Raw genomic sequence first — 27,854 nt, 5'->3', positions numbered from 1 at the left:
TGTCATAAGAACAGTTCACATGGTCTGTTCTTATAAATCAAATACAAAAAATATAGAATGAGTTGCAGCTCCAAAAGAAGCCTCCAAACTTTAACATTGAACATTTTAGTTTGAATAACAATTTTTATTTGACCTTTTTACCGAATTTGTTTATGCTGTTCTTTCAGTTTTTCATAAACTAATTTTCTTTTTTTGAGATTTATATTTAACAGACCGATGTAAGACTTTTAATTTTTTTTTTTTAATCAAAATGTTAAAACTGTTTTATGTTTTTAAAGCTTTCTATTAGCCACGTCAGAACCTCTACTGCACTAGAAATCGAGTTCTACAATAATACCTAAAGGTTAAGTTTATTGGAGCTTCCATTTTGGAGAGACATTATGACTATTATATTGTTACATCTTATTGACAAAGGCAATAAAAGTAAACAGTACCTACATGTATGTGTAGGTATGTCTAAATAAAGTTAAGCCCAAAATTTTCATACCCCTTGAAGATTTTGAACTTATTTTCATTCATTTCAGAGGTCTGATACAAAATGTGACAAACATCTCTTAAAAGCTAATAAAACATTGTAAAAGAAAACTGAATTATGAAAGAAAGATTAATTTAGATTTTTATAAAAAGATGAGTTTAAAGTATTATTTAAATTCTTCTAACAATTAGCAGAAAAATCTTAATTGGCATTACAACACTCGGGCTGTTCGTCTAATTGTTGAGCAGCTTTTTGCATGATTCCATTGGTAATTTGATGAATAATCTTTTGTCATGAGCTTCTCGTCTTTGAGGTTGGGAGCCTTCTTTGCCATCACCTTAATCTTTTGCTCCCTCTACAGATCAGATTCAAGTTGGCACTCTGACTGGGCCACTCCAAAACAGTAATATTCATGGGCGCTGCGGCGGCACAGTGGTAAAGCGTGCAACCTATATATGGAAGCTACAGCCCTTGACACAGCTGTCACGTGTTTGAATCCTCACCTGTTGACCTTTGCTGCATATCTTTTCCTCCCCCGCACCCCATTTCCTGTTGGTCAACTTACAAAATATAAGCCACTAGTGCCACAAAATAAAAAAAATCATTACTATTAATATTATTTATCAAACATGGAGACACAACAAGCAGACTTTTGTTTTGTTGTAGAGGTTAATTTGGGTATCTCCTTCTCCCTCTCTGTCTGCAGGCAGAGCCTCTCTCCATGGGAAGGCCTCCTTGCAGATTGACCCAGTGCGCTCGGAGGACCAGGGCTGGTACGAGTGCAGGGTCCTGATGCTGGAGCAACAGTACGACACCTTCCACAATGGCAGCTGGGTGCACCTCACGGTCAATGGTGAGTCATCAGACTGGATGAATAGGTTTGTGAGTGTGAATAAGTGGGTAAAAACTGGAACTTGGAGTTAATCAATAAGCCACTTTGGCTCCATACTGAAAAATCTTCCATTTAGAAGACACAGCATTGAGCTTTCCTTCATCACTTCTTAACACCAGATGATGAGAACCACCCCATCATCCTTTAGATGCTGATTTGTAGACAAAGAGATTGTAACATATTGCTTCCAAAATATTTCAAACAAAAAGACAGTTATAATGTTCACATGTACTGCTCTATACTTACTCTCACTCTTACTCTCACTCACTTAAAACTGTGCACATATATTTATATTATATTGTAGATATGTTTATACTGTTTAATTTGTATTGTATTGCACTGACTACGCCAAAACAAATTCCTTGTATGTCCAAAAACGTACTTGGCAATAAAGCTTTTCTGATTCTGATTCTGATGTAATGTTCATGTAAACTCACCGGCCACTTTATTAGGTACATCTTGCTAGTACCATGTTGGACCCCCTTTTGCCTTCAGAACTGCCTTAATCCTTCGTGGCATAGATTCAACAAGGTACTGGAAACATTCCTCAGAGAGTTTGGTCCATATTGACATGATAGCATCACACAGATGCTGCAGATTTGTCGGCTGCACATCCATGATGCAAATCTCCCGTTCCACCACATCCCAAAGGTGCTCTATTGGATTGAGATCTGGTGACTGTGGAGGCCATTTAAGTATAGTGAACTCATTGTCATGTTCAAGAAACCAGTCTGAGATGATTTGTGCTTTATGACATGGCGCGTTATCCTGCTGGAAGTAACCATCAGAAGATGGGTACACTGTGGTCATAAAGGAATGGACATGGTCAGCAACAATACTCAGGTAGGCTGTGGTATTGACATGATGCTCAATTGGTACTAAAGGGCCCAAAGTGTGCCAAGAAAATATCCCCCACACCATTACACCACCACCACCAGCCTGAACCGTTGATACAAGGCAGGATGGATCCATGCTTTCATGTTGTTGACACCAAATTCTGACCCTACCATCCGAATGTCGCAGCAGAAATCAAGACTCATCAGACCAGGCAAAGGCTTTCCTATCTTTTATTGTCCAATTTTGGTGATCCTGTGCAAATTGTAGCCTCAGTTTCCTGTTCTTAGCTGACAGGAGTGGCACCCAGTGTGGTCTTCTGCTGCTGTAGCCCATCCGCCTCAAGGTTCGACGTGTTGTGCTTTCAGAGATGCTCTTCTGCATGCCTTGGTTGTAATGAGTGGTTATTTGAGTTACTGTTGCCTTTCTATCAGCTCGAACCAGTCTGGCCATTGTCCTCTGACCTCTGGCATCAACAAGGCATTTGCGCCCACAGAACTGTCGCTCACTGGATATTTTCTCTTTTTTGGACCATTCTCTGTAAACCCTAGAGATGGTACATGTGGCACAGCATGAAAATCCCAGTAGATCAGCAGTTTTTGAAATACTCAGACCAGCCCGTCTGGCGCCAACAACCATGCCACGTTCAAAGTCACTTAAATCACCTTTCTTTCCCATTCTGTTGCTTGGTTTGAACTTCAGCACATCGTGTTGACTATTTCTACATGCCTAAATGCATTGAGTTGCTGCCATGTGATTGGCTGATTATAAATTTGCGTTAACAAGCAGTTGGACAGGTGTACCTAATAAAGGGGCCGGTGAGTGTATAATTTTCAGAATTATAATGATTTCATCTATAACATTTATTTATTGTTACGTTTATTTCCAAACAGAAATATTGGATAAGCACATGTTAACTTTAATTGTAGATCGACAGAGACACACACCTCTGCATGCTCACACTCCTAGGGGTAATTTACAGAAACAGCACAGAGACTTAATATCAACCAAATTTTTCCGTTTTGGTAAGCAAGGAAAAAATGAAGTAGCCTGTTTTTAACCAGCTGTGAGGCAGTACGCAGCTATGGGTTGGGGGGGGGGGTGAAGCAGTGCTTTACTTTAACATTCACTGGAACTTTCTCGGCACAGCATTAAAAGAACTTTAAAAGCGGGAAACATAGGAAGATATGATTTAAATGTAGGAGTTTGGAAAGGAATTTAAATAAAGCTCTGGCAGATTCTACAATGGAAAATTTAAAGTGGGTCATTGGCTCTTTGAGTAGGATATTGACCCAAAAATGCAGTCAAAACACACATAAATGATTCCTCAGACAGAAAATTCTTCTTCAATGGCCATCTCAGTCCCTAGACTTAACAAGAGCATAAGAGACAACCAAGGACTCTGCACAATCTAAGGAGACTGCACAAAAAAAGGTAAATGACCCCTCTCTCTGTAAGCCTTAAACTTGTAAAATCTTATAGGAGAAAACTAAGTGATGTCCTATTGACTAAAAGCAGGTTGTGCATAGTAAGCAGTGGTACTGATAAGGTGGCACTGATAAGGTTGAATTTTTTCTAAAATTTTAACTTTTAATATGCTACTGCAATAAAAGATTAATTATTTTAATGCTTTTTACACATCTTTACAGGGGTGCCAATTAATGTAATCGGCACTGTAGGTTGCAGTCTTTCACTAACATCCTCTTCAAAAACCTGTCTTTCTGGTCCAGGGGACATTAACCATTTCCCATTTTTAGCAGGATGTTTAAATAGGGCACTGCTTGACAGAGGTTGCTTTTCTGTCTTGACAAAGGCCTCGGGTAAAAAGGAGTGAGAGGCTGCTTAGAGTAGGGATTGATTGTGTTCAGGGGGTTCCAGCGAGGATCGTCAGTGATAGTCAGTAGTCTGAGAGCTATTAACCTGAAGAGCAGGCGGAAAAAAAAGATCTGCACCATTGCATTTCCCAGGAATGCCCCAGTGGATCAGTGTGTCTTCATGTTGTTGCAGAGCATCAAAGACAGTGATGTACATGTGTTTTATGCCCTGCAAAGTCCTGTATCTGCTAGATACAGTTTTTGACTTTTCCCCATTTGCCATCACAGACCTTATTGTATTTTATTAGGATTCTGTTTTATAAGCCAATCCAAACTGGTGCATAGTTGTGAAGTATTAGCAAAACGATCCACATTTTTTAAATAGTAAAATTCTTTTTTTTGTGCATTGATCTGATTTTACCCCTGTGCCCCTGAATCATAATTTGGAGAAAACTCTTTCATTTCAATTAAAACTGCTAGTCTTCAAGTTATATCTCAACCAGCTTTGCACATTTGGACTGATCTGTGAACAGCAAATTATAAGTTTTGCTGCAGATTGTCAGTTTAATTTATGTCTGGAATAGCATCCGCTCAGCATGATGCTGCCATCAACACTTGTCACCATGGAAATAGTGTGTTCATGGAGTGATGCAGAGTTAGTTTTCCTCCACCCATATAATTCTGCATGTATTGACACTGTGATGATGGGATATGTTTTAAATTTCTCCCCAAGTTTAACAAAACAATTCAAAATATTTTTCCTTTCACTTGACATCAATGTACTACTTTGTGTTGGTATATTGCATACAATTCTACAAAAACACTTTACACATGACAAAATGTGAAGTGGTTCGAAGTGTAAAAAAGGTTTTACAAGGCACTATATGAAGAATGCTTCGGATGAGGCTACGCTGCTGCATATTTTACCATAGATGAGTGCAGCTCCTATTGTAATTTAGCTGTATAGCTGAATTAATCTGCCATTTTTAGTTCCTAGAAAATTAAGGTAATAAAACAGAGAAATGTTCAGACTTGAAGTGTTGATTTCACTTGAAACTTCACAGACTTCAGAAGCTGTAATCCTCTGTGTTGTTAGAGGACTTAGGGGGCAAAGTGCTGTCAAGCTCACTCACATATATTTTTGGTCTGTGAATTTAACGAGAGCTGCGTAAACGTTATGCATATTCCCTTTGATTTCTTGCCAATGTTTTTACAGCATCTGTGCTTTCCCCATCTGAGTAATGATTACAACGCATGGCATATAAAATAATTTGTAAAGAAGCATTGAGAAAGTCAGCTGCGCCGCATAGCTACTTTAGGATAAAATTGCTGATCTGTTTAAATGGCTGTAATCAAGGCAGAATATAATGATTTCTTTGTGTATTACCCAACTGCCCACTATGAATTACTATCTGCTTCAACAAGAAATCTCTGTTTGTTGGTTAAATTGGCTGAATGGGTCATGTTCTGCCGCTGAAGGTCCTCCACACTCCTTTGTGCTGTTTGGGGTTTGGGAACATCTGTAGGTGTATTTGTGTAGATGTTTAGTTGTTTAAGCAAGCTGCATCTCACTAACCGCATCATTAATATTCACAATAAGCTGCTCTGAGCTGAGGTCTTTGAGCTGCAGCAGCAAGACTGATGTGAACCCATTTCTTACAATATAAAAGCTGTTTCAGTATTTCAAACATCTAACAGGGGAGTTAAGTCGTTGTAGTCCTCTAAATGGGAGTCTTTGAGGGAAGCAGGTGCCGTCTTCGCCAGGGCCCCGCAGACATTAAAGGACACTCATTTCCTTTGGCTGTTGGCATTTGCATGAACTCCTCCTTTGGGTTCCTGTTTGTGGGCCCCGACTTCCTGCCAAGCGGACAGGGACTCCATGCCCGCTCGGTGGCAGGTGTCAGATGGCAAGGCTTTGTGCCCGAAAAAGACACTGAGGCCAGTCTGTCTCCATCTCTGTCCTCCTCCTTCTTCTCATCTCTATTTTCCCTCATCCACTGTATCTTCCGTCTTCTTGGTACTCCTGAAACAACAGGCGCATTTTTACAACATCACATATTAAGAATATATCATTCATTCGAAACCTCATGAATGAAATTTAGTGCCACTTAGTGAGTAATAATTTTACTAATTCACGGAAAATACAGACAAATCTCCTATAAAGTGAGTACACTTCTGGTCAGAAGTTTACATATACTCATTGTAGATATAAATGTCATATTAGTTTTGTTTATAATATTTTATTTGTACTCCTCTTCCTGCAGGCCAAAATGATTTTACAACATGCAACTTTATTTCATTTCAAAAACAAGATTTAGGTGCTCAAGAGTGAATCAATCAATCTATCTATATCTATCTATCTATCTATCTATCTATCTATCTATCTATCTATCTATCTATCTATCTATCTATCTATCTATCTATCTATCTATCTATCTATCTATCTATCTATCTATCTATCTATCTATCTATCTATCTATCTATCTATCTATCTATCTATCTATCTATCTATCTATCTATCTATCTATCTATCTATCTATCTATCTATCTATCTATCTATCTATCTATCTATCTATCTATCTATCTATCTATCTATCTATCTATCTATCTATCTATCTATCTATCTATCTATCTATCTATCTATCTATCTATCTATCTATCTATCTATCTATCTATCTATCTATCTATCTATCTATCTATCTATCTATCTATCTATCTATCTATCTATCTATCTATCTATCTATCTATCTATCTATCTATCTATCTATCTATCTATCTAACAACAGTTTGGGACAGTGATCCCAAACATTTGTCAAGACTAATTTTGGATGGCTTACATTAAGCTTCCTGAATGGCCTGTCCAAAGCTCTGACCTCAGTACATTTGGAAATTTATGGATTATGCTTAAACATGGGGTCTGTGCCAGTAAACCAACCGATTTGAATGAACAATACAGTTTCTGTCAAATATGATAGAAACTGAAGAGTTTGACCATCTCCATAATTAAGGTCAAATATGAACCAAAATTATGGCACAAGCTTGTTGATGGCCAAGAAAAGTGTGTGATTGAGGGGAAAATTGCATAAAGACATTTAACCAAATATTAGCTGGATGTCTGTAATATATATTTATGCCTGCTTGGATAATAGAAATCCACCATAAGAGAAACCTTTCTTCAGTTAAAATCCTTTTTAAAACAAAATAAATGATGATCATTCCACTCTGGAAACAGAACACTTCAAATACCACATTAAAAGCATTAAAGCCCAAATTTAAGGTGTATGGTGTATGTGAACCCAATATAAATAGTGCTGTGCAAAAGTTTTAAACCAATCCCATTTTTTTTCAGCTATTTGCTTCAAAGATACCAGATCGCCTTAAATCTTTTTTTAAAAAGAAGAGCTCCACTTTGGCTGAGTATAGAATTAGTTTCTGTCTTCAGTCTTTGTACCTGCCCATGACAGCCTATTGCACAGTCTATGCTTGCAGGAACTGATTGTGAGACTTGATTTTGAAAATGCAATAATGTGACAGTTTGCTGGGAGAAAGGCTAGGAACCTTCAGAGGTGCATTGTATGTGTGAAAACAGCTTTTAGTGTTCTTTGTTGCTGTCTTAGGGGAAATAGTGCTATCAGTAGCATTTGGGTACAGCCTGGTGAATTTGTGTTTGTAAAATAAAAATAAAAAAATCCATTGATTGGGACTTTTTCTGCACATAATTCTGTAAGTTGTAGCAATTTTAGTAGACAGGAATCTTGCCTTGAGTGCTTTTTTCTTCTCCCTGTAGTTTTAGACTGAGATATTTGAACTTTATGTTGTTAAACCAATAAAACATTTGTTCTTTTTGTAGCTGCGTTCTCTTAGGAGCAGAAACAAGTAAAGAAAAGTGCACTGGGAAATTGAAGAGATGCTAAACCACTTTAAAGTTGGTGAGCAAATTACTTGTGCTGTATGGTCTACAGAGACGAACAGAAGGAGCAAAACTTCTTCAAGCATTTTCTAATGTAGATAATTGATGCAGAGCTGCTGTAAGTAGGGCAGGACTTTACTGCGCAGGTTGCTTTCTTATGTAATTCCCATTTTACCCCCATCTGTGGTGACACTTCTTGTGTGAGGAGCCTCAGCTGATGATGTGAAACAAATCCCAGGTGAGCTGATGTACCTGCTGCTGTCACAGCAACGCCACGTTTGTCACCTACTTCCTGTCAGCTGATGCTTACTCCCTCGAGGATAGCATGAATTATGCTAAATATTATACGAAATCAATCAAATTAATCTTAAAATAGAAGCACAAAGTTACATTGAACTGACTGCTGAGTTTTCTTTTAAAAACCTAAATTTAGACATTAAAACAGCTGACTTCTACTATGGACCCATCATCTTCAAAGAGCAAGACACAAATGAATCAGTGGTACATTATATTAGGATCTCCACTAAACGACTGTATCATGTAATGTAATGGGCGTTAGAGAGCGAGAGGCCAGTATGGACAGACAGATGTCTAAAGTGCTAATTGGGCAATTTGTTTATTCCATGCCAGGTGCTTGTGTGCAGTCTGAAGCATGGCAGCGCTCCCAGCGGCAAGTGCTGACCCATTTTTCACCAAAGCAGTCTTATTTTTTTATTTAACTGAACTCAGTGTGACTATTTATAATCAAAATGTTATGTAGAAAGGAAGCTGCGGTTTAGTTGCCTCGAGGAAATGATTATCAGCGCAGTGAAGGCTGTTTGAGGAGTTAAGAAACATCAGGTGGAAGTACAGCGATAGCGCAAAGCGGTTTTGCTCAGTAGAAAGCATGTTAGGAGAATTGTTATCAAGCCAGATCCATGTCCACTGTGCAGCTGGTGGCTGTCACATCACACAGCATATGAGCAGCATCTGTAGGATCTAATTGCTTTTGCATACCTCTGCTGTTCCTCTGTCAACAAATCAAAAATAGACAAACACATTATGAAAAGGCAGCAGAGAAATGCTTCCTTTACAGACGTTTAGGTTTTGCAAAAACTGGTTTCAGTTTCCTCCCTCTCTTCATTTTGAAATAAAATTAAAACATCTCACCGCACCTTAAGCACTGATTTTAGAACTGTACCTTAAACCAAAAGCTTTTGAGATTGACCTAGATGGGAAACATTTGTAGGACATTTGTTATATTTTTGAATGTGTCTAATTTAACTCACCTCAAAAATGCTAAATTACAGTAAGAACATCCTAAATGTAAATTTTAAACTCAAAATTTTAATTTTAAGTGATTTCTTGATTCTTCAGGTCTGGTTGTGGCTATTTTTACATTTTATTTAGCCTTTATTTAACCAGGAAAAAACTGCTAGAGAATTAAAATATCTTGTTGAAAAGTGCTCTGAACAGTACACACAACAATAAAGAATAAAACAGGACAAATTACAACAATTAGGTTACTACATATTTAGTGTTGTTTTACATCAGATTTACATTCAGATATTTGGTCTCCAAGTTCTAAAGTTAAAAATGTTCAAAGAAAACCATTCTTTAATTAGCCTTTAATTTTCAAGTCTTTTTGCAAACAGTTTTGGCCATTAAACACAGCATACTTAAATGTTTTGTTTCCCAAATTTTGGATAGACATTTAGTACAGACAACAAAACAACATCCTGGGACATCAAGAATGTGATGACATGAATTTTCCTGATCAAAGTAGGTCTCAAAGAATGAAAGCATATACCAGTGCCTCAGTCTGCGAGTACATAAGTCAGAGCATCCAACAAAATATATAGCAGACAATAGTTTGTCAGTCATTTAAAACTTGGAATGAATCTCATGCCTCCATGATAAACAGCATCAAGAGTATGAAGGCTTTGAGAGGGAGCACACGTATGAATCACATCACAATAATCCAGAAGAGATCTAAATAGAGCAGCAACAAGCCACTTCCTAGATTACAACAACCATCAGGGCTTAATTAAAAAAATAAAATAAAAAAAATAAAAGATTTGGTTTAAATTCTGGCTTTGTCTTTATCTGATAATAACATTCGTTTGATGATCTGAAACATTCAAAGTTTGTATAAAAAAAGCAAATACAGTAGGAATCTGTTAGGGACTAAATACTTTTTATAGCACTGTAGAATGTTAGGGAAAATCCAGCTTAATTAGATTATTAAGTATTGTGAAGAAAATTGGCTTGCTGGCTAACACTATGTGTGCACTCTTCCAGAGGCCCTAAATGTAATAATATTTGTAAAAACAATTAGGTTAAAACATAATAATTAGTAACTACATCTTTAGTGATAGCTGAGATTATTTTATGATTGTGTTCTTTTAAATACCTGTGGAGGATACAGGTTTATATTTTAATTAAACATGTAAAATAAAAATGAGTCAAATAGACATGCAGTGAATAAATCCAAAATATGATAAGTTGCTAGAAGAAACTATTTTATATACTTACATTTACTTCTCATTTAGAATAGGAAGAGTGTGCTTGATTAAAGCCTAAGACGATGAATCGGATATCTGAAATGATGATAAAATCTGAAATGGGGAAAGAGCCCTTCTCTGTATCTGAAATGTTGTTTTATTTATAATTATATATAATGATGCAGAATTTGTGTCATTCACATCAAGGTACATCTTGGGATCAAAAAACCTTAACAGCTTTGGTTTATTTTGTTTTTGTGGAGAAAAACTTTTTAAGAAATGTAAAATTGGGGTTACTGCTGTGATATTCCCTGACATACCAATGGAGGGGAAAAGCTGTTTTTTGCAGAGCATCAAATTGTGGTTAGGCTGTTTGGGCACGGGAAAAACTGACGCAAAGTTTAACTAAATGCTTTTCTCTCTCTCTACAGCCCCACCTTCATTCATAGCGACGCCACCGCAGTATGTGGAGGCGAAGGAAGGGGGAAGCACTCTGCTCAGCTGTTCTGCCCAGGGAAACCCAAAACCAATAATCAGCTGGCTGAGAGAAGGGGAGGAGCTTGCAACCAACTCAAAGTACTCGGTGAGAAAATATAAGAATAGCCAAAAGCTCGATTTATGATTGTGCATGTACATACAGAAAGGCTTTGAACCCAGATGGAGTCACCCTCTGAGCCCATCTATACTGAAAATATGTGATGGCCTACATTTCATCCGGGCTAATATTAGATTATTCTGTTGTTCTGCTGGAAATTCTAGGAAATATTTATATAATTATCTTTAAATTCAACAATCTGAATTTAATTGAAATCAAAATTATTAGCACTATGTTATTAAAATATTTCCTATGTTGTATCAGATAATCTGCAAACTATTTTTATTTACCTCTGCAGCATAAGAAAAAATCACTCAAAAAATCACTCAAGTATGTGTTCAGTCTTGGAGGTAGAAAACAATGAAAACACATGCTGAATAAATTTTATTGTATTAGGAACAGCTACACGCAGCGTGCATCATTTTCTTAACCCTCTTTGCTGTCTGATGATGTCGGATTTTTGTTCCTGTGAAAATAAAACCTCCCTAATGTCTGAGGTCTGATGGGATATTTCTGGCACAGCTTCACTGTGGGTGGATATGCAGAAAAAAGTATCTCAGAAACAGACTGCAACATCAATAAACATCAGCTCCATGGTGCTGCTGTTTCAGAATCAAAGGCGTTTTACATACAGATGACTCAGAGCAGTGTGATGATGCATTACAGCCACATGATGCTGCATCTTAAATAAAATGTGTAATTCACGCTTTCTTCCAAGTGAAGAATCTTTTGCTCTCATTACCTATTCACGGTGCTCTCTCCCCACCTACAAAAGTGTGCAAATGTTTTAAACAACAGTGGTCTTAATTAAGATTTTTTCAGGATGTCTGAAGGTCTTTTAGCATCTTCTTTGGAGTCTTAGAAGGTATTATTTTTTATATCAGACTATGATACCATGTTGTGCTGAATATGCAAAACTATGTAACATAGGTGGTGGCACTGTTTACATTTAATATATGTGGAGGGATAAAATAAAAAAGGTCAAGTGTAAACCTACAAACTACTCTTCTCATAAAACCTGAAGATCAAATTTAAATCACAACTGTTACATCTTTTGATTTCAGTTGTGTTCAGGCTTGTAGCTTGTAAAGCATAAAATTAGCAAATGGAAGTAGCTGAAAGTCTCTCTTTTCTACACATAACCAGCCTGTTCCGTTCCTGACACTTCAACTGCTGTATTGTTGCTTTCAAAACTTAATTTTTTGAGGACACTGTCTGTCTTTTTAATCAAACATTTTGGTCTGTACATAGTTTCTCTACAGTTCTCTCACAACATGCCATTAGAATGTAAAAAAGAAATTCAAGGTAATGCAGTACATGTAGTGATTAAAAGAGAAATCCTGATACACAAACTCTCTGTCATTTAGTTCAAACAATGAGCCACTGATGCAGTTAATTGTCATAAGTTATTATGCAGGAGAGCAGTTAGAGAAATTGGTTACTGATTAAACTTGATAACACAGTCCACATAAGTCACTTTCATTTTGTAGGGACAGAAGACACCTAAAAAGTAAAACCTACGCTAAGGTGTGGAATTTTCTTACCTGGCTGCTGACTAAAGCCATCTGTAGTTTTGATTTTTTCCTAAGTCTACAAAACTGTCTTATGCAGAAATCATTGTTGAAAAAAAAGTGGAGAGACTGTTTTTTGTGTTGCCAATGAAATAAGCAGCAACACATGCATTCAACATGGTCATCATCCATATATGGGAATGGTGCATTGTGTAGTGTGGGGTTTGGTTACCTTCATGTCAGAATAGCCCAGAGAAAATGCTCTACTGACACTGACTTAGTTGAACAACAGAGGATTTTATTTCAACCAGACCAAAGTACAGAACATTGATTTGGAGGTATCCCAGATTCAAATGTAGAAGAAATCCCCCAGAACTATGAACACATCTCTTTTTTATAAACATTTTAGACAATACATACGTCTCCTACATCTGGTTTTTATTATCATTCAGGAGACAACGTCTGAGGTAGGAAGGTGCCCCATTCCAACATGGGCCCCTGAAAGTAACATGTTATCACAAAGAAGCATGTCCTTCCAGGTGCAGTCAGACCTGCGCTCCTTGCCAAGACACACATAGGGAGTCTTCACGATTTACTGTTGTGCTAAAGAGTTAAGTCTCTTAGAAGCAGTCCAACATCTGTTTTTGTTCACAAACTCCCTATCTCCTAGTTCATGATGAACTATATAAGGGATGAGAACATGCCAATCCATCATTTATGTAAACTGCTAACACCATGGGAGACCCTTTTTGTTTAAGGAAAGTGTTAGAAGATACTTTTAGCTTTTTAGGAAGTTGTCGACTCTCTTTTCTGCATCTCTACGCATTCTCTTCTGTCATCGATATTACACTCTGCTGCAGGCATCATCCAGTCCTCGCCGCCCCACATTTGGTATACCACCATACATAAGGTGACAGGATCATAGAGAGCTTGTTAAGGAGCTCATTCACTTTCTCTTAGTTTGCTTCATTGCCCCCTCCAGTCACCTCTTCTAACATCATTCCTTCAGCAAATGATTAGATAATGTTCTGATGCATAATTATTCTCTCCTTTCTGTATCAATGTTACATTAGCCAAAAAAATGAATGTAGCAGTAAAAGGGGGAAATCTCTCACAAGCTTTACTGCTTTTATCCAGTTCTCCTCTTTCCGATGTATCTCTCCTTCAATATGGAGAAGCTCTTTTTTGTGGTGAAATAAAGAAACGTGAGACTGAGCATGAGGGTATGTTTGCTTGCTGGACTGGCTTCAGATCCATGGAGACATCATGGAGAAAGGGAGGAATGTGACAGCCTGGGTTAGTCCCTCTTCATCCTCCTTTCTTTTATGAACACAGACAAAAAGAAGACACTGAAATTGAAAGTTGAGAAGGAGTGAAGTGATTCCAAAATAACAGTAGCTTCCCAGTGTTTCAAAGCTGCATGTTGTGTCAGTGAAGTAAATGTGAAAAAAAGTTTTTTATTTTTATTTCGATACATAGACTGAAGGAAAAATGTAGAATAAGCATCTATTTTTTGGCAATTTTCAATTCATCCCATTGTTGTTGCTAAAAATTGACCAGCATATTTTTCTAGACCAGCAAAGTAGAAAAATAATTGATCCACAAAATATTAGGACACTTTATTCCTTTCATTTAATAAGCCAAACATGTAAGTGTTGTGTGTTTGATTCACAGATCCCATTTCTACGAAATCCATCTTTGTTATTTTTATTAAAATGCAGGTAAATCAAAATTTAAAAAAGTTATTTTTGCAATTACCTTCATAAAACTTTGGTTTCAGTTAGTGATTGAGACACAGTCTTTGCATTTTAATCTTAGAAGTAACAAAAGTCAGAAATCATCCTAAGAAGCTAGCATGGAGGAGCATTAACTGTAATACAGGTCCTTCTAAAAAAATTAGCATATTGTGATAAAGTTCATTATTTTCCATAATGTCATGATGAAAATTTAACATTCATATATTTTAGATTCATTGCACACTAACTGAAATATTTCAGGTCTTTTATTGTCTTAATACGGATAATTTTGGCATACAGCTCATGAAAACCCAAAATTCCTATCTCACAAAATTAGCATATTATTAAAAGGGTTTCTAAACGAGCTATGAACCTAATCATCTGAATCAACGAGTTAACTCTAAACACCTGCAAAAGATTCCTGAGGCCTTTAAAACTCCCAGCCTGGTTCATCACTCAAAACCCCAATCATGGGTAAGACTGCCGACCTGACTGCTGTCCAGAAGGCCACTATTGTCACCCTCAAGCAAGAGGGTAAGACACAGAAAGAAATTTCTGAACAAATAGGCTGTTCCCAGAGTGCTGTATCAAGGCACCTCAGTGGGAAGTCTGTGAGAAGGAAAAAGTGTGGCAGAAAACGCTGCACAACGAGAAGAGGTGACCGGACCCTGAGGAAGATTGTGGAGAAGGGCCGATTCCAGACCTTGGGGGACCTGCGGAAGCAGTGGACTGAGTCTGGAGTAGAAACATCCAGAGCCACCGTGCACAGGCGTGTGCAGGAAATGGGCTACAGGTGCCGCATTCCCCAGACCTGGGCTACAGAGAAGCAGCACTGGACTGTTGCTCAGTGGTCCAAAGTACTTTTTTCGGATGAAAGCAAATTCTGCATGTCATTCAGAAATCAAGGTGCCAGAGTCTGGAGGAAGACTGGGGAGAAGGAAATGCCAAAATGCCAGAAGTCCAGTGTCAAGTACCCACAGTCAGTGATGGTCTGGGGTGCCGTGTCAGCTGCTGGTGTTGGTCCACTGTGTTTTATCAAGGGCAGGGTCAATGCAGCTAGCTATCAGGAGATTTTGGAGCACTTCATGCTTCCATCTGCTGAAAAGCTTTATGGAGATGAAGATTTCATTTTTCAGCACGACCTGGCACCTGCTCACAGTGCCAAAACCACTGGTAAATGGTTTACTGACCATGGTATCACTGTGCTCAATTGGCCTGCCAACTCTCCTGACCTGAACCCCATAGAGAATCTGTGGGATATTGTGAAGAGAACGTTGAGAGACTCAAGACCCAACACTCTGGATGAGCTAAAGGCCGCTATTGAAGCATCCTGGGCCTCCATAAGACCTCAGCAGTGCCACAGGTTGATTGCCTCCATGCCACGCCGCATTGAAGCAGTCATTTCTGCAAAAGGATTCCCGACCAAGTATTGAGTGCATAACTGTACATGATTATTTGAAGGTTGACGTTGTTTGTATTAAAAACACTTTTCTTTTATTGGTCGGATGAAATATGCTAATTTTGTGAGATAGGAATTTTGGGTTTTCATGAGCTGTATGCCAAAATCATCCGTATTAAGACAATAAAAGACCTGAAATATTTCAGTTAGTGTGCAATGAATCTAAAATATATGAATGTTAAATTTTCATCATTACATTATAGAAAATAATGAACTTTATCACAATATGCTAATTTTTTGAGAAGGACCTGTATAGCTTGAGCAGGTTTTTCTTCAATTTGCTTCAGGAATAAAAAATAAAAAAATGTTTTGTGCAATAAACTGTTTTATTTTATTTCAGTGGCCAAGGAGGTCTTATCAGTAAACATCTTAGAAAGGAATAAAATAGCAGTCCCTAACAAGCACTACAATACAATGATATAATAGGTAAGCATGCTAAGAGGGATATTATCACTACATGCATTTATATCACATTACAGAATGATACAGATAACAAGATTATACGTTACAGCATAAAAATGATAATTGTGATCCAGTCTACAGATGTTGGATTACCAAAACTGGGGAAGTATGGGAACATACATTGCATTTTTTCATGATCTCACCTATTTTGGTAAAATTTTTTCCCTAAGGTGAATTCCAACATCAACTTTAATAATTTTGGTTATGTCATTTTTAAAATTGCTAGAGGAAAAAGACTGTTTGGCTATCTTGAGCAATTATTTTAAGTTTTAGTGGCTCAGTGGTCTTTTTAAAATATGCAACAAAAAAAAAATCAATTCAATTTCCAGCCTAACAATTCATCTCCATGGCTCTGCTTATTTTTTTTAGGGTTTTTAGGGTAGACATTTTTTATTTATTTTGTTTTTCAAGGCCTGATGTCAGCTATTATTTGGTCTGAACAAATAAATAAAAAGTCAAACCTACAGGTACTGTCATTCAGACAGTACCTGTAGGTTTAATAAAACTTGTACAATTTTAATCGCCCAACCATTTTAATCCTTGCACATGGCTTTTTAATCCTCAGTGATACTTCACAACAAACCAGTGATTAGTTAACACTCCCAGCACTGAGCATGACACATGTGTTGCTTGTTTACAGCAGCACTATGCAAAGTGTTATCTTGCAAAAGATAGATGATGATCCAGTTTGCCAACAGACTTGCAGAAGTTAAAAGCTGCTTTGATTTATCTAACAGTAGTTTGTTAAACATTTGAGGGATGGATGAATAGTAATAATTCTGCAGGTGTTGCCGATTCCCCTCTCAGCCACATGAATGGACAGACTACAGCTGTGTGTGACTTGAATGGACAGAGCCTCTCGCAACCTGTTACATAATTTATGAGCGTTTTCTCTTTTTTTCTCTTAGATTTGTTTAATGTGTTCTTTCGTAGTGGGGATGCTCAGTAACAGATTGTGATGTTTACAGGCTTACACACTGTTTGAATCAGACTTTGAGGTAAATTTGTTAAGAAAGACAAACTAATGACTTTTTAAGGGTAATGAGGTTGATTCCTCCAAGAAAGAAAGAAAAAATAGGATGTGCAGTCAGTTATTTATTAGGAGAAAAGGAATTATCCCACCTTGCATTTAAGAGAAGTGTTGTGTAAAACAGGCTTTTACTGTTTTGAAGTGGATATGTTAAACTGTCTTTGGCATTAGTGAAACTACCATAACTAGATGACTGAAATATTAACCTTTGCCCGTCTCTCAATGAACCTCTGGAACGTTCTTTCCAGACTCTTTGGAAAACCATTTCAGGCAACCACCTCAGGAAGCTCAGGGAGAGAATGCCAAGAGAGCAAAGCATTAATTAAAGCAGGTGGCTATTTTAAAGAATCTAAAATATAAAAATGTTTAGTTATTGAGTTATTTCACACTTTTTGCCTTGGTGAGCATCTACAATGTAAATAGTCAAGAAAATAAAGAGGCCCATTACGTGTATAAACTTTTGACCGGTAGTGTATATCAACAGGATGGCTGTCGAGTGAGTCTCCAGCTTCAGGTTTCTGGGGACCAACATCTCTGAGGACTTGTCCTGGACCACCAACACTTTCACCAGTGCCTCTTCTCCCTGAGGACACTGAACCATCTGTCTCCAGCCATCTTGGTGAACTTTACAACTACGTGATCACCTAACCAATTGTATCATAGTATGTTATGGAAGCTGTTCTGTTGCAGAGCACAAAGGACTGCAAGGGGTAGCGGAAACTGCCTTGTGCTTTATACTAAACCAACTCCCTGTTTTTGATATCCAGATGAAAATCCTGTCTGCGTCAAGCTCCCAGCATTCTGACTGTCCCTCCCACCCGACACACATACTGTTTTCCACCCTGCCCTTGGGCAGACGCTTCAGAACCCTCCGGACAAGAACCAGTAGTCTAAGGAACAGCTTTTTCCCTAGAGCTGTGTCCCTACTCACCCAATCGCTTAATTCCTCATTCCCTTCCTGACCCAAACCCCCACCACTGAAATACTGGACTGCTCTACACACGGACACCTAAACAATCAGCTTGCACAGTATTTATTTTGCTGATTCATTTGTACATATTGTCTCACTTGTATATATCTTTTATCTGTGGTTATAAAACAACCTGTACCACACTTTGCATGTACCACACTATGTACTGCTTATTGTCCTTCTAGTTAGATACTAAACTGCATTTTCTTGTTCTTTACTTGAACATGTGTAATGTCAATAAAGTTAAATCTGATCTAATCAAACTCTGAGATTTTCAGAAAGCTGCCAACATTTGCAAATCCAGGATATTTCATTCCAGACAGAGGTTAAAAGCTCAAACAGGAGGAAACAGTCTAACTTTCCTGTTCTCCACTCAGCCCTCCTAGTATCTGCTGAAAGTCTTGGTTGCTCTCTCGCAGCCTGAATTACCTCAGACATGCCTCCAAACTTTCCTTCAAAATATTCTCTCACATCTGTGTTCTTTTTGATATTTTTACCACTTAGTGCCTGAGAATTTTAAATGATTTGAAGAATTTTATTCTCCATGTTTTTAGTTTCAGAGTTGAAATTTAGTAGACATTGTTTATTTGAATATAGCACATACAATAGATATTTGTGGGCATAATGCTGACCACTAGATGAAGGCAAATAGTTATAATATGATCCTTAGCAAGAGTGGAATATGTATCTACATACATTTGTTGTATATATAAGAAACCTTGGCTGTTTAGTGGTTTGAGGCAAATTCACAACAGTTGTCCTCAAAGTCTTTGTAACACCAATGATATTACAAATATTCATACAATACCATACAACTTTATATCTAAAGCATGTAAAAAACAACATACCAGATCAAAGTGCTGTACAAAAAATGTAACGGAGAGCAGGAATAAAACAATAAAACTGCTCTAAGTTTATACATAGTAGCTATAGAAAATTTCAAGTAGTACAGGTACATACAAATGGTATAGATTAAGGCTTTAACAGATTTTCTTTCTGCATTTCCCTTTATTTAGCTATGGCCATCTTCCCATCAACTTTGAACAATTTACCTGTCTATGCTAAAGAAAAGCATCCCACACCATGATGCTGCCAACACCAGTTTTTACTATGAAGATGATTTCATGGTAATGTGCAGTGTTTGATTTTGCCAGTCAAGGTGTCACATAGTCCTATTTGACCAATGCGACTTGCATGTTTGCTGTGTCTCTTGCATGGCTTGTGGCCTTCTTTCAGCACTTGGTTACTCTTGGCCACTCTTCTATGAAGGTCACGTTTAAGGACTGCAGAACAAAACGTTCTGCACACAGATTCTCCCACCTGAGCTGTGGATCTCTACAGCTCTTCCAGAGTTAGGTCTCTTGGCAGATTCTAATTAATGCTTTTCTTGCCCAACCTGACAGGTGGACAACCATGTCTGGATAGGTCAGATTGTTTTATGTCTGAAATTTGATGTAATTTGTTTTGTTTCTGAACTGAAGGTACACGATGGCAGCCTGACCATTCTCGGCATCACCAGAGACGACAGAGGGGCGTACACATGCAGAGCGTACAGTGACCAGGGAGAGGTTCTTCACACCACCCGCCTCTTGGTTCAAGGTAATGTCTTGATGCTGTGGCAATGCATTGCTACTTTACTGTGTTGTTAATAAATGCATTTAATCGAATCATCAGACCTTAAAATGAAATGACTCGTTTGCTGGTCCCCATTCACAGTCTCGAGTTAGCCATGCTTCAAACCAGCCAGTGTAGTTTCAGCGGTTAGACCTAAAGGCAGCTTCCTGGTGCACTCATGTGTTAAACATGCCTCATGAGGATGTATCAGGCAGCCCAATACAGAAGTCTAGAGCCTGCCTGTGTAAATGTTTACGTACAGCCGGATGTGTCTGTGAGAACGTCGCCGTCTGTCTTAGGTCCATTAACCCAGCTCTCTGCTAGACATAGATCAGATAGATGGTTTGGGCCTCCAGCCTGCAGCTCCTCGCCGTCTCCTGATACAGCACTGCTTCGGGGAGTAAACTGTATGTATTTAACAAGCAGCCGAGTGCCTCGCTTTTATGGCAGAGTGGGCATCTAGTCTATTTTAACGCTTGACTTCTGTAGGTGCAAACAGCAGAGAAATTACAGTTTCTGTGTTCACAGTACAGTAAATATAGACATACAATAAAAACAAATATTCAGCAGTCATTGTGTTTTAAAAAAAGAGAACAGGGATTGGATATAGTTTTATATTATATACATACAGTTCTATGAGGAGGTATTTGCCCCCTTGCAAAATTCTTCCGTTTTTTTTTTGTCTCGGGTCATCAAATATATATAAATAAAACTGAATTGAATTGAATTGAAATACAATTTCACAGCAAATTACTTGAAACCAACACTCATATTGTACTACTTCATATTAGGTTATTGAGTCTTTTTGTATTTTTTCTGGCCACTTAAATTTGAGTGTTTGCAGTTAACACATGATGCTCTGATATACAAAACCTACTCTTTTAGATTGTCCTCATTACTAAATATGGTTTGGTTCATGTCTCTGTTTTTACTAGGCTCATTTTGTAAAATAAACACCCACTACAGTAAATGTATTAACCTGTTAGCTTTGTTATATGGTGATAATAAAGTAATTAAACTGTTGCTACAAAATAAGCCTTTTTATCATCAGATAGTGTCATAAAATGCCTTTTTAAGATGACTCTTCAGCCTTCATATTTTTAATAGAGCGACCAATGAAAGAAGAAGTGTTAATGGTGTTAGTCCTTATTGCCCCCCTCTGTCACCAGCCAGGCGAGATGCTAATGTTTAATCTGAGGCTCTGACTGCTTGTTAACCTCTGTCATATTAATAGCAGATTTACACCAGTAGGATTCAGTGCTACACCATGGAGTGTACATTCAGTAATCCATCAATAGTAAAATTCACAATAAGTGTTTCATCTTTACTTTTGTGCAGTGTTTTAAACCACTGTAAAATAAAATGTAATTACTAATAATGCACTTAATAATAACAGCCACTGTGGTGATGTGTTTTTAATTGTTCTGTGAGTCCCGGCTGATGTATAAAGCGGCGCACACTGAGAAGAAAATTACCAGGAGGTTTGTATCTAGAGGCCTCTCTTAAAAGACCTTTCATGGTTTCTGCTGTTTTATGGAGAGTTTTCAGCAAACCTAGCACCTCGGGAGGCTGCAGGGATAACAATGTAAAGCACGCGTAAGGTACAACTCTGACTACTATTAAGGTTACAGTAGCTGGCTGCACTCTATATCATCCGCCAGACTGTGGTGAGATATTGTAAAAAGTGTGTAGCATGTGCTTTTACTCAGACTGACATGCTGCTGAGAGGGAAAAAGTTGATGTTCCCTAAGACAAGAGGCCTAAAAGTTCCTTTATGTTACTTTGTTTTTTTTCATAAGAAAATGTATCTAAATATTAATATTAACAATATTAATCTAAGCATCAGGGCCCAGGAATCAAACTGTTTTCAAGAATCTGTAGTTAGTGCTGAAATGCCCTGTTTAACTTTGATCAGTCCATCCATCCATCCATCCATCCATCCATTCATCCATCCATCCATCCATCCATCCATCCATCCATCCATCCATCCATCCATCCATCCATCCATTGTGAATATCCAGTTATCTGTGCAAGGTTGTTGGTGAGTTGGTGCCTATCTCCAGCAGTTATTTGGCGAGAGGCTCGGTACACTCTTGACAGGTTGCCATTCCATCACAACACAGGGACAAACAACCACACATGAACACAGTGTGTTCATCCCCAGCTTAATATTTAGTTTAAATAAAATTTTAAATTAATCTAAAACAAGATGGATTCATTTTAAGGATTTCTACTTTCTTTAACTGCAATTACATGTACAGGACCGGACCAAATATAGTATGTTTCATACAAAAAAACTTATATTCTCTTGGTTCTTGACATAGTTCATATTTGTATTATTTTTTTATAAAAATTTAAAAAAAATCACATTGACACATGTGAAAGAGGTCAGGCAGTTTGACCGGGCAGCTGCTATGAACCAAAAACAGATAAAGAGTGAAAGTTAAAGTGATACACACCATATGGTCTAAATAAATCTTTGTTTCTGGATATGTAACGTTTTGAAAAGATGTTATAGCAAGTTTAAAAAGTTAAAGGTTGTTGTTGCTGCTGCAGGCAATAATAAAACTCCTGCTTTTGTTTCTATTAGGGCCTCCGTACATCGTCTCGCCACCAGAAAACGTCACTGTAAACATATCACAGAATGCTCTCTTCACCTGCCAAGCAGAGGCCTATCCTGGCAACCTGACCTACACCTGGTTTTGGGAGGAGGACAACGTCTACTTCAAGAAGTAAAGTTATGATCAATTTTAATTCTGTACTGTCGCAGCAGAACCTTTTCTTGGGGGGGTGGGGTTCTGCCAAGATGACAACACGAGACCTTTATCCACCAGCTTTAGTGAAATGAGTGACATTGTATGTCTTTGAGTTGAACACTGTGCCATATTTTAACTGCTGTCCAAGGGTATTAAGGGTGTGTGTTCCCTGTCCCGCTGTGGCCCCTGAGGCAGTTAGAGAGGGCCTGCAGGGGATCTGTCTGGAGCTCACCACATGGCTTAGTGTGCTCTGATGGCAACATCACATCACTCAGGCCTGGTGTCATCTATGGGCCTCATGCAGTGATGATCTGAAGCATAGCCTAGACCTCTACAGGCTCCAGAACACTTTTGAGGCTGAGAGAGTTACACAACGAAGAGACAGAACAAGTATGAAGAAGGAACAAAAGAATAGAGGTCCAGACTGGAAAATGAGTGGCGGTAACAATCACAGTGTCTAAACTATCCTTAAACAGTTTTTATAGTTTCAGTGTCAATATTTCATACAATAGGTGAAGCTGATTATAGAATATTTTTTGTATTAGCAACACTTTATATTGACTTATATATTTTATATGTTTGGAAGTATTACTTTATTCATAAGGCTCATCCACCAGTTATTGGTGGCATTTGCACCTGAGAGTCCTTTTTGAGCCAAACCTAAGATTTACATTAACTGGAGGGGAACCTTTATTTGAGGTTCCAGTAATAGTTCCATGAATAATTATACAGTACTCATACTCCTTGAAATTTTTCACATTTTGTTACATCACAGCTACAAACATCATTGTAATTTCTGGGGATTTTATGCAACAGACCAACACAAAGTAGTGCAAATAAAAAGAGTGGAAAGAAAATTGTAATTTTTCAATTTTCGTTTACAAATAAAAACTGTGATAAGTGTCGCGAGCATTGGTTTAAACCCCCACTGCAATTAAGCTGTAGGTGTTTGTATTAAGCAGGGACAGAGAAGCTGATCTGAGTTAAAACAAAATAAAGGGAAATCCTAGTAGAAAACCTCTCAGACTGCAAAAGACTTGAGAGTGGGGTCAAGATCCTTCCACATCAGGACAAAAAACATTAAACATACAGCCAATGGGATGGGTTAGATCAAAGATCATTTATGTGTTAGAATGGCACAGGCAGAGTCCAAACCTAAGTCAAATTAAGAAATTGTGGCATGACTTTAAAATTGATATTTAAATAAATTATCCTTCCAATTGTACTGAGCTTGGGATATTTTGTAAAGAAGAATTGCTGTTTTGCCGTTGCTGCTCCAAGGATGTGGAATAAGCTACCCCCTAACATATGCACTATTGTAGACCCGGTACTTTCTAGTCTAAAAAACTGATTTATTCAAATTAGCTTTTAATACCTAGTTTCACTGTGATGCTCTGACACTTGCTATTCTGTGTTCTTACATGTTTTTAAAAAGGTTTAGTTTTTTTTTTTTAAGTGTTTTAGTTTTATTTCTGTTTTAGTTTCACAGCAAAACACTTTTGGTCATGTTTCAGATGCTGTAAAGCACTTTATAAATAAATGTTGATTGATTGAAAGGATCAGTCTTTAGAATACAAAGCTGGTAGATAATTACTGTACCCCTAAAGAGTTGCAGCTGTGATTGAAGCAGAAGTGGTTTTACTGTACAGAGCATTAACTCAAGGAAACTGAAAACAGATACAAAGACTTATCTATATTTGTAAAATTGTAAAAAAAAAAAAAAAACTGATATTTTTTTCCCACTCTATAGGTATGCACAAATTGTTGTTGGTTGGTCATATAAAATTTCTACAAAATACATGAAAGTTTGTGGTTGAGACACGGCTGTATTTATCAGGATTATCCACTAGGTTGTTGTAGAGGTGAAACCTTTATGACTGGTCCAATGGTGGTTCAATGAAGGCTCTTTAGTATTTAAAGCTAAGGTAGTCACTTAGAGACAAGACCTTGCACTGACCCCACTCATGTGAACCTTTAATGTTTTATAAGGACCAGGTGTGTTGGTAGGTTGTTGAAACACTGAGTTAGCAGCTCCACTCAGACATCTGCACATCTTATTGCACAACTGCCTTTGCTTTCTTTAATTTAGAAGATAAAGTATCAGTCATTTGCCGGTATGCTGTTTTTTCCTTCCCTAAACTCACAAAGATATAAAATGTAATTCCCTATTAAATTTTTTGAAAGCAGAAGCGGCTAATCATTAAAAATAATTAAGAGCTTTAGCTCTTCTGCTCCTAAAATGCTCCCCTTAATATCACAAACTGCTAACTTTATGTCGTATATACGCACTCTCCTTCACCTGCCCAGAACCTTTGGTATCTCCTCTATCTGATATTGTCTTCATTTCCTCTGCTTCTCTTTTTCTTTTGTCCTGCCTCTTATAATGCTCATAAAAAAGGGTGTAACCAAAATGTATCAGATTTTGGTTGTATCGAATTTTTTTAATTTCAGTTTTCATTTGCTTTTTATTCAGGTTTTATTGTTTTGGTTATTCAGAACCATGACTTAGAGAGGTTGCATCTTTAAATATGTGGTTAGGAAATACATATGCAGTTTTCATAAACATTTGCTGAGTCTGTGAAAGATTTAAGAGCATCTGAGCCAACTAAACGGATAGGACCAACCTGAAACAAAAGATGATGATTTCTACTCCACCTCCCTCAGCTGCTGTTGCTCCTTCTAAACTTAGAAAAAACTTTTTAATATCCAAGACACAACTGAGCCTCCTCTAACGGCCAGCTATTACTCTCCCCTGTGTTTACCCTCACTTTTTCTCTCTGTCATTGTGAGCAAGATGCAAAAATGTTGCTGGGTATAAAGATTCAATATAGTCTAGTTTTAAGACGCAGACGGTGCTGGTGTAAAATACAGACAAACCAAAACAGAGCTTGTTTTTACTTTTAAACACAAATATAATATTTTTATGTTTTGCATTTTTGCGCGTTTTATAGTTTTTAGGAAAAAAAATTTCAAAGCTACTAATAAGTCAAACAGCCTGCAGGTGAAAGCAGATGTTAACATACTCAGCAAAAAAAAAAAATCTGTCAGACACTACATCATACTAATCTTTTAAAATTTGAGTTTAGTTAGGATCAACAAAAAAAAAAAAACATTTGATAAATGTCGCAATAATGAGAGAGATAATGTTTTCAAAGAATTTTCCTTTCAGGAGTTTAAATACACTCATATACTTTGCCTTTAACTTTAACTTTAACAAATTGGGAAAGCTAGGTTGATGATGTCATGGCGTTTTTAAGCTTCTGTTAAATTAATTCACAGCATTTAAATTTAACAGAGGCACACAGGTGGCACACCTAAGACAAACTGCTTCCCATGTGACACCTTGACTCAATTACCCCAGCTCTGTCTGGAGGAATGGGCCAACATTTCAGAAAGGTATTGTGGGAAGCTTGTGGAAGAATACCAAAACCAATCATACACCATAATATCTGCATCAGAACTGAATCCCTATCTCTTGCTCCATCAAAGGTAGCTAGAAACTTGGATATCATGACCAGCAGACCCTTAAAGATCACGTTGCCTCCTTCGATCGTACTTGACATTGTTAAGCAGAAAAAATCAGGGTGCACCTGACCCAACTCCCAGCTCCTGGTGCAGTCTGTGGTCTTCTCCTGCCTTGACTAATCCAACATCCCTTTAACTGGTCTTCCATGTGTCTAGTCTTCAATCGGGCCTTAAAGAGCACACATCACCCCTGTGTTTGTTGCGCTCCACAGGTGCCCATATCAAATTCAAGTCACTCATACTAGCCTAGAAAGTGTTCCATTGAACGTCGGCCTTCTACTTGAATGCTCTCCCAAAGGCTTATATCACAATTCGGAGTCCCCGGTTGTCAAGAGATTGTCGGCTGGCAGAGCCTACACCACGCTCAAGACAATCCAGACTCTTTTCATAACGTGGAACGACTTACCAAGCACTACCAGAACAGATTATCTTGTCTATCTTCAAGAAACTCTTAAGGGCCCTGTTCTTCCTGACTTGTGGTCTTCCTTCTAAGTAGCTTATTGTTATTTTTGATATTAACTGCATTGCTATAGCCTCATTTGTAAGCTGCTTTGGGTAAAAGTGTCTGGTCCAATGTTTTATGTTCGTTTATGCTTATCCATTTGGCCCAGTTTCAAAGGTAATTCTACGGAATAATGAGATGTATGTAAAATTCTGAATTCTGAAGTTTAATCTGATGTAATGTGGGCCAATGAGAAATAAAAGGTGTTTTTTATATGTATATGTAGACATACATATAAGTATATGTAAATAGTTGGTTGTACTTTGTAATTTTCTAGCCAACTCATAAGCACGAGTAATTACTTTCTGGTAGGAAACAAACAAAAAAACAAAAACAAATAATATGTGGTATATGAGCTTTGTGGAGAGTATGCAAACTGGGTTACAGAGATTATGAAAATGGATGCTGATGTCAGAGAGCAATTAATGGTGTGAAATGTTCCTGTGACATACAGTCTTTTTAATTTACTGTTGATATTTATAGAGCAGTCTGTAGACCAACTTTTGGCCTAATTCTGAACTTTACAGAACCTGTTTTGAAAGTATTCAGATCTACTAACTTTGCTGAGTAATGCCATGAAGGATGTAACATAAATAATTTGTTAATTTTATTACTCAAAGCTCTATCATTATTATTATATCTTGCATTTATGTGATATATACTCACACCATTATATTTAATTTATTGTACAATATTCATATCGTTCACTGCACTAGGAATGTCCTGATCATGTTGATTTTCCCCAATACTGATGAGTCAGTTATGATTTGGCAGTTGCTGATTCTTAGTCTGACCCCAATATTACAAGAAAATCCAAGTATGTGCCTGAAAAACGTGCAGGTTAAAAAATAAAACTACATTTCTTCACAGTTATGTGTTCAGAATTCAAATTTTTGATCTACTCCCACTGAATTCACTCAACACTGTGTTTATGAACACTGTTCCCACAAGATAGGCTTCAAGTCATATCTCAATTAATTAAAATACATTGAAATATTATGGTAATTTATTTCAGTAATTCAATTCAAAAAGGGAAACTCATGTATTATATAGATTCATTACACTCACACACTTATACTTCAAACCTATATTTGTAAACATTTTTATGGTTTTGGCTTAAAGCAAACTAAAAAAAGTTTATTAGAAAATTAGAAAATTACATAAGACCAATAAAAAATTACTTGTTATGTTATGTTTTAAATATTGAATGTATTTTTTGGTCAGCTAAAATTAAAAAAATTATTTCATTTTGCTAAATGCCAGAATGAGAGAAAGTAATAATTTTT

General features: G+C 37.3%; 1 protein-coding gene across 5 annotated transcripts in view; it reads left to right on the top strand.

Annotated features, from left to right (window-relative positions):
- igsf9ba (immunoglobulin superfamily, member 9Ba) overlaps positions 1-27,854 on the top strand; it is a 115,221-nt gene that overhangs the window by 48,131 nt on the left and 39,236 nt on the right. For all 5 annotated transcript variants that reach the window (XM_047391518.1, XM_047391519.1, XM_047391521.1 and 2 more), the window contains exons 3-6: positions 1,182-1,328; positions 10,840-10,991; positions 19,653-19,770; positions 22,376-22,517. In XM_047391518.1, coding sequence (XP_047247474.1) covers positions 1,182-1,328; positions 10,840-10,991; positions 19,653-19,770; positions 22,376-22,517 — 559 coding nt within the window. The remainder of the gene's footprint in view (positions 1-1,181; positions 1,329-10,839; positions 10,992-19,652; positions 19,771-22,375; positions 22,518-27,854) is intronic.

The sequence above is a fragment of the Girardinichthys multiradiatus genome, chromosome 18 (assembly GCF_021462225.1).
Source record: "Girardinichthys multiradiatus isolate DD_20200921_A chromosome 18, DD_fGirMul_XY1, whole genome shotgun sequence".
Classification (NCBI taxonomy): domain Eukaryota; kingdom Metazoa; phylum Chordata; class Actinopteri; order Cyprinodontiformes; family Goodeidae; genus Girardinichthys; species Girardinichthys multiradiatus.
The sequence above is the reverse complement of the archived record's forward strand: the minus strand, read 5'-3'. Positions and strand labels throughout refer to the sequence as shown.